General features: G+C 32.6%; 1 protein-coding gene across 1 annotated transcript; it reads left to right on the forward strand.

Moving 5' to 3' along the window:
* The first annotated feature begins 1,889 nt into the window (after nt 1-1,889).
* LOC130613150 (uncharacterized) lies at nt 1,890-7,189 on the forward strand. Its single transcript, XM_057434476.1, has 4 exons — nt 1,890-2,592; nt 4,679-4,814; nt 4,934-5,063; nt 6,259-7,189. The coding sequence occupies exons 1-4, from the start codon at nt 1,931-1,933 to the stop codon at nt 6,342-6,344; spliced, it is 1,014 nt and encodes a 337-aa protein (XP_057290459.1). The 5' UTR covers nt 1,890-1,930; the 3' UTR covers nt 6,345-7,189.
* Nucleotides 7,190-7,436: the final 247 nt, after the last annotated feature.

Consider the following 7,436-nt stretch of genomic DNA (forward strand, 5'->3'; position numbering starts at 1 on the left):
GATACTAGACGTTTTTAAATTCATTAGAGAATGTTTGTTTTTTCGTTGTAGGGTCGAAATAACTCCTTTTAGTTTTCGAAACCACGATTAAATTTTCTATATTGTCTGATGGAATATTTGACTGAAATTTTCCTCCACAACCATAGCAAGTTGATACATTTTTGTGGGTGTAGTTGAGTAGGAACAAGACATAACCATTATCTGTTGGTACAGGTGGTGCTGGTTTATTAACTGTTGCTGAAGGTGGAATAGGTTGCGTTGATGGTGTTCTCGTTTGTGCAGAAGCTTGTGGATTGATTAAATTTGTGATTGGAACCTTTTTAACGTTAGCTAGCCCTTTTCTTCTTTGAGTTGCCTTCGTTTTCTTTTTGCCCGCGTTTTTCTCTTTGGAAAAGTCTACTAGGCTTCTGACATTAGTTGTCTTTTTTTCGCATTGCTTTAAAAAAGGTTCGACCACATTCAACTTGAATGCTATGCAGACAGTATGCGCACATATTCCGAAACCTTTAAACCGATAGCAAATTTCACAGCAAGTTAAAATGTTTTTTTTCTTGTTTATTCCAACTGTGAATGGTTGTTTTTCGTTTTTAGCATTTTTAACATAATATGTATCGCCAAATCCTTTGATGACATCTTCATTGTTACCAGCTAACAATCTGGCATCTTTCATTATTTCTTCAACTATCGACTCTGGAATCCAATTTAACGTTTTCACAATCTCGACGTCTTTTCCATCTGAATTTTGAGTTTGAGAAGAAGTAATTTTCTTTTTCTGAATTATATCAGATTTTCTTGGTGTATCTTGTTTTTCAGCATCGGGCAAGAAATTGTAGTTGTAATGGCGTGTGGCCTTGTGGTTATGGAGTTCGCTTCGTAATCACAAGGTCCGTGGTTCGGTCCACAGCGCGGGCATGTTTAGCAAGTGCCTTTGCCACAGCTACGGGTCAACCCATGCCATGTGAGGGAAATTGGGTAGGTATTGCCGGTGTATACTTAATGTATGCATTCAGAACACAGGACCCACATTGATAACAGTGTTTCCAACACTGAAGTGGCTATCCTGTATAAATATTCGGAATAATAATAATAATAATAATAATAATAATTGAATGTAAAATATAATAAAAACGCGTTTTAAAATTACTATTACTTCACTAAACACACGAACTTCACTCTTTGCTTTTTCCTTTCCCATTCAATCCATCGAACAGACACTTTCACATGCTTAATCTGGACTTCCTCATTAATTATTCATTCGATCGAACGTACGACTTGCTTCGAATAAACTTAACATATCATCTCTGATATGTTAGGTTGAAAAAACAAGAAAATAATGAGAAAAAATTAGATTTTTATTGAAATAAAACATCGCCGAAAAAAATTAATAAAAAAAAAATCAGGGTATCGGGTCTCGGGTATCGGTATCAGGGTATCGGGTCTCGGGCATCACATAGGGTATTGGGTCTCACTTTTCTCATATGCCGTACGAACTCCTGCGGCACTTGTTATTTTTTACTTTTGTAAAGGGGCGCTTTTTTTCAGTCAAGGGCGTTTATCTCAGCCAAACTAAGTCATTATAAAAAGTACGTGCGATGGAGCACTCTTCTTAGAAGTTAAAAACCATATATCCCGCGAGAACAGTGCGACTGCTGAATAACCTCGTCCCCAGCGCATGTTTTTTTACTCTCTCACCAAATTCAACGAAGAATATCATTTTTTGATAAAAAATTGAAAATAATTGAAAATTAGCGTTCTACGCCGTTATATCTCGGGCAGGCCGAAAATGGTTGTTAGTGGAGTGTTTTCACCACGATAGGATCCTGGTAACTAGGTGGAATTTTGAACCTAGTTCTCACTGAGTGCAGGTTTCTTCCTCCCCCTCACGAGCAAAGAAATACTTCCTATTTTGCAATACCGAAAGAGCACTAAGATGGCCTCCGATGCTGACTATGAGCTAGCAAAAATTCGATTTAAAAGGCTGTATCAGAAAGCTAAAGACTTAAAAATCAGAGATGATGATTTAAAAAAGTTTTCATTCGTAAAAAGATATAAGGAAGAAAAGTTGAATATTGTTTCACTTGCTGTCAAATGGCTCTTCATTGTACTAGTAGTTTGCACATTGGTGTTGGCTGGAGTTTTTGTTGCAGTAAAAACTGATGTACTTGCAGCGAAAACACTTGCAGAATGGAGTACTATTTTTACTGGGATTGATCTTAAAACAGACGCATGTGTTTACCCTTTTTCTGAATCGTTGTTAGATGTTTTTAGACCTCCTGTGGATTGTTCTTTCTGTCGTGGTATAACGAAATTTGACAGAGTTTCCCAATTAAGTCAACAGGACTTTGTGGAGAAATACGCATATTCTGGTCGACCGGTCATTATTACTGATGCAACAAAAAATTGGACAGCAACTGAGAAATTTTCGTTTGAATTTATAAAATCTGTGTACAGAAAAGATAGCCCTGTTTTATCAGGTGACAGTAAAGAATGTCAATTTTTTCCCTACCAAACCAAGTTTGCTACACTTTCTGATGTATTTAAGATGCCAGCAAAGATGAAGAATATGGAAGGGAAGCCATGGTATATAGGATGGTCAGTATTTAATTTATATCATTTACCCTAGAGAAAAGAATGGGTGGATGTCACATCTCCATATTGTTTTTGAAAAAAAAATTGGTGCACCTTCCATGACAAAATGTTTTATCTAAATTAACTCAAATTAATGTGCTGATTAAGAAAAGAAATATTTGCTTAAAAATTGTAACTTTGTTAACAAAATTCCCTCAATGTTGTGAAAATGAGCAGCTCAACTTGTTTACAGTACATTTGGCTTGAAAAATGCAAGTGACGTAGTGAAGTGTATTTCAAAGAAGCAGTGCCAGCAGGTTAAAACAAGATTTTTTTATAACCCCCATCAATAAGATGAAGCTAAAATTAATGCTTTAAGCCATGTTATTCTGACCTATGGTAGATTTATTAAAACATTGATAACAAATTCTTTAAAAGCACTGAGAAAAAGAAATTTGATGCAAGCCAACCTAAAGACTTTGGAACAGCACAAACAACTACTGTAGTACAAAATTTGCAAAGCTAGCAAAAAGTATAAATGCAAATTTTTTGGAAAGTTGTTGTTTATCCGAAAAAATTTGACTTTTTTGTCACAGGAGGTGAGTTTTATACATAATGCAAAGTGAGAAACCAATAACAAACCTTACTGTCTCCCTTTAAGTTGAGTCAAAAAAAAATTTGTATTAAAGGGCTTTGGTTTGCAAGATGGGGGTAGTAAAATTTTTTATCAAAAACCGCTACTGTAATAAAATTTAACCTGTTAAATTTAAAGAATTTCAGGGCTGCTGTGTATTTATTGTGTATTTTTTTTTAAATAAAACAAAAATAAATTAGAAACAGTCCTCCAGATTCACAACCTTGTTCAGCTTTTACTGTTTTGAGCTGTTAACTTCAAGGGTTTTTGATAAAAGTAATGGTGAATCTTTTAATGATCATGTTTTGATATTTTTGACTAAAATAAATTTTTTTCTGTCCATTATAAAATATAGCAAAATTAAAACTTTATTTTGATCAAGTTTTTTATAATAATAGTGTGAAAAGATATTTTCATGCAATATATGTCTTTTTTGACGAAAAGTTTTTGCTGAAAAATATCGCCATTTGAACATAAAAATTATTGTAGGCCTATCAATAAGTGGAGAGCAATTGCTCTGAGTGAGAAATCTACAAGTGAAAAACAAGACAGATTATTGTCGTAACACCCTCCATCGTTATGATTAATATATAATGTTTAAAATTACGCTAGATGATTAATATATAATGTTTAAAATTACGCTAGCTAAACTGTAATACAGCAAGGGTTTGGTCGATACCATTTAGGGAAAATAGTTATAACAAAATAGAATGCACTTGTCGTAACACCCTCTTCTGGTAGAACAACTAATTAAATTGGAATCACATAAAATAAAATAAATAAAAAAGACTTTGTGATAAAATATGCGTTTATAATCTTATTCTGTTTATTCAGATTGCTCGCCCAGTCTAAATTATTGTAACCTTTTGAGAGCGATTTATTGCTCTGGTGTTATTTTCTTATTGATAGGCCTGTTATTGGCTTGTAGTTTAATCCCAGCAACAATTTTCTGCTTTAAATTTTTTACTTGAGGATAAATAGATGTTAGATAGATAGATTTGCATATTTTACATGGCTAGCCTCCCATAAAGGTTAGATAGAGAGTCCTAGAGTATTGAATGTTCATTTTGAGCTATGCAGATTAGGGTCTAACAGACAATACTACGTAACATCCAATGGCCCACACAGTGTGCCATTTCACTTCCATAGCTGCTGTTAACCTGGGGCTAATGTAACATTTACTTGACCATATTCAATTGCTGCTAAAGGGAATTGAACCCTGATCTCCTGCACAAAGTGGAATGAGTTACACCACTAAGCTGCAGTGCCACAAATGTTTTTATTTCCAAAATAAAATATATTTCCTAAAGTGTTTTTAATTTAAATTCATTTTTTTAATTACACAAAAGTAAACTGTTTTTTTTAAAAAAATAATACTCTGAAGCATTTTAATACTGCACCAAGCCTGTTTTTATAAATTCAAAATGAGTTCAAATGCTTCGCCGAACAATGGCATTTTGTAATATTTATTTTTAGGAGCAACTGTGACCCAAAAGCTGCTAATGTCTTGCGTAAACATTACACTCGACCATACTTCCTTTCTCCTGAAATGGAATCAAGTAGAACCGATTGGTTGTTTATGGGAACCCCTGGCTATGGAGCGCATATGCACGTAAGGTGTTAAATTACCTTTGCATTTTTATTATTAGTTTTTAAACCACTGTTCCCAATTAAAATTTTGATTTAAGGTAAAAATATACTGTTGCAATTTGCATTTATTTCTCAATCCAGATTGATGCTGTCCAGCAATCTTCCTGGCAAGCTCAAATACAGGGAAACAAAACTTGGATGTTGGAGCCACCACCAGAGTGTTATTACGAGTGTGTTGGCTTCCAAGATACGGTAAAAGCAGGTGAAATCGGTAAGCATTTTACAGTATTTTTTTCTTCTCCCTAACCCTATTTGGTCAGGTGAGGTAAAGTTTTTTTTTGATAACTCTTTTTTGCTATGCTGAATGGTTGACTTTTTTATATTTATCTATCAGGCACTTGCATTACTTCTTGATTATTTTAGATTTTATCCAAAAATCCAGGAAAATTGTTGTTGTTTTGAAATAATTAGTGTTTTTTTCATACAAATTATGTAAAAACAGAAAATATGTTAAATAACTTTTATTTTACTTTCAGAACTTTTATAATGTGAAAATCCGATTAAAACAAATTTCAAGCTTCCAATGACGTCCTCCAGTCCTGATATGTTTAAAAAATCCCGGAGCAAATGGGGTTAAAACTCTATTTTATTTCTATGTGTGTCTAACAATTTAGATGCAATTACATTAGACATTCTTAAGCTTTGTAAATCTTGAGGGAGGGACCATAGAGTATACGAAATCTGTCCAAATATTGTGTTGTTCATAAAACTTCTAATGTGGGAAATGTAGGAAACAATGGAAATTCTATCGGTAATGAAAAATAAAGTTTACTGCATCACCTTTTACCACACTCTGTAAGGGAAAATGATTTAATCTGTAGGATTTCTTGCAAAATTCCATAAAATGCATACCCATTTTTATTTTTGGATAAACATTTTGTTTTTGAACCCAATTTTTATATTTTAACAAGGTTTTCTTATCACGTTAGATTTTAAAGAGAATTTAGCTCTCTATATATAAATCACTTTTTCAACATTTTAAAGCGAAACAAAAATTGTTTTTGTATACACCTTTTCAGAAAAAAATATTTTGTTTCACTTTCAATGTTTTTGAATGTGTTCTGCAACGTAGATGATATTAGCTATGAAATATATTGTCGTTCTGGTAAGGACTTGTGCAGAGACTTAAGAAATGTTGTAAAACGAAAGCAATTTCTATGGCGTTGCAGGTTTTTTAGGTATTTTTTTTAAATGCATTTAATGAACCAAGGCCACTGCATTTTTTCTCCAAACACCAATTTTATTTCAAATTTCTCATTAGTTATAGTAATATAGAATTCTCTCTAAAATAATTGCCATTTTTTGTACTGGGGTGTGTGTTTTTTAAAGTGATTTTTACTGTTATTCTGTTGTTATTTTTCTTCACTGAAAAATGTTGTTTTAACTGTTTTTTGTTTTTTTTATAGTTGTGCTTGATACAAACAAGTGGTTTCATGGCACCAATGTTGTTGGTGATAAATTAAGCATCGTCATTGGCTCAGAGTATGATTAAGTAGCTACTGCTGTAGTTAACAGTCACATTAACCGACCGTAACAATCACAGTAACCTACGGTGGTTATTTAATGAACCTTGGTTGTCAATTTAATAGAGTCAATTTTTGTTGTTTGTTGTGAGTACCGTGTAGTAAGTAGAAAGAAAATGCTAAAAAATGATTGAAAATATTGTGGATCTATTTGTTAACCAAATTGACGCTGCTGTTTTCTGTCAAAAAGATGTAGTATTTCTTAATTTAATAGATTCGAATTTTGTTAAGCTTTTTGTTGTAAAAGTTTTTATGTTTTTAGTTTTAGTTACAGAATTTTGTTAGCCGTATTCGGGAAAATGACGTTTTTTGACGGTTTCTTACAGTGTATTTGTTTTGTTGATTTGTTTATTTTTTTGTTGCATAGTGAAATATTTTGCAGAAAACTTTTTACAGCAATAGAATTGTGATTTCCACTCTAGAAAAAAACTGATTTCCTAAAATTTGGTTCCTTGCCTTAATGCTTTTTTGAGCAGAAGATTTTGCAGATAGAAACGAAAAGGGCGGAATAACCAATCAAATAGTAGTGTTACAATTGATTCCTAGTAGTAATCCTGTTAAATCCCGATTTAAGAATCGGACTGTTTTTGCATTTTAAACGCGAATAATTTGTTACATAATTTGTGATTTTTTATGGTGCTGAATTTTATTTATATTTGTTAACAAATTATTTTGATAAAGCTTTGATATTTTGTTGTATATATGGGAAGTGGTGACATTTGTGTCGTAAACTCTGAACTTTTTATTTATTGTGTTTTTTCTTACAGTCTTTGTAACAGAGTTTTGTTATTTTTATGGTGAAATTTATAATCAATCTTGTTCTTATTAAACTCAACGAACTCGACTACTAGAGATACCAGTATTTAGGAATTACATAAAAAAGTTGTTTCGCAGTACTAGATAAAGTCGGTGCTAATTTTCATCTCAAAAATTGGCTAAATCCGTAGGGTCGACAAAAACATTGCGCCAACAAATAACTATTTTTAAGTTTTTATTATTTATTTTAAAAATGCCAGAAAACGTTAAGTAACGCAGGTGACGGAGAAAAAGTAAGCGAAAGG

The sequence above is a fragment of the Hydractinia symbiolongicarpus genome, chromosome 10 (genome assembly GCF_029227915.1).
Source record: "Hydractinia symbiolongicarpus strain clone_291-10 chromosome 10, HSymV2.1, whole genome shotgun sequence".
In the NCBI taxonomy this organism is placed as follows: domain Eukaryota; kingdom Metazoa; phylum Cnidaria; class Hydrozoa; order Anthoathecata; family Hydractiniidae; genus Hydractinia; species Hydractinia symbiolongicarpus.

Excerpts from the sequence above, each read along its gene's own strand:
- LOC130613150 (XM_057434476.1), top strand. The coding sequence starts at position 1,931 with ATGGCCTCCGATGCTGACTATGAGCTAGCAAAAATTCGATTTAAAAGG. Across the intron at positions 4,815-4,933 it reads GCTATGGAGCGCATATGCAC|ATTGATGCTGTCCAGCAATC; the intron begins GTAAGGTGTTAA and ends TTCTCAATCCAG. Across the intron at positions 5,064-6,258 it reads GGTAAAAGCAGGTGAAATCG|TTGTGCTTGATACAAACAAG; the intron begins GTAAGCATTTTA and ends TTTTTTTTATAG.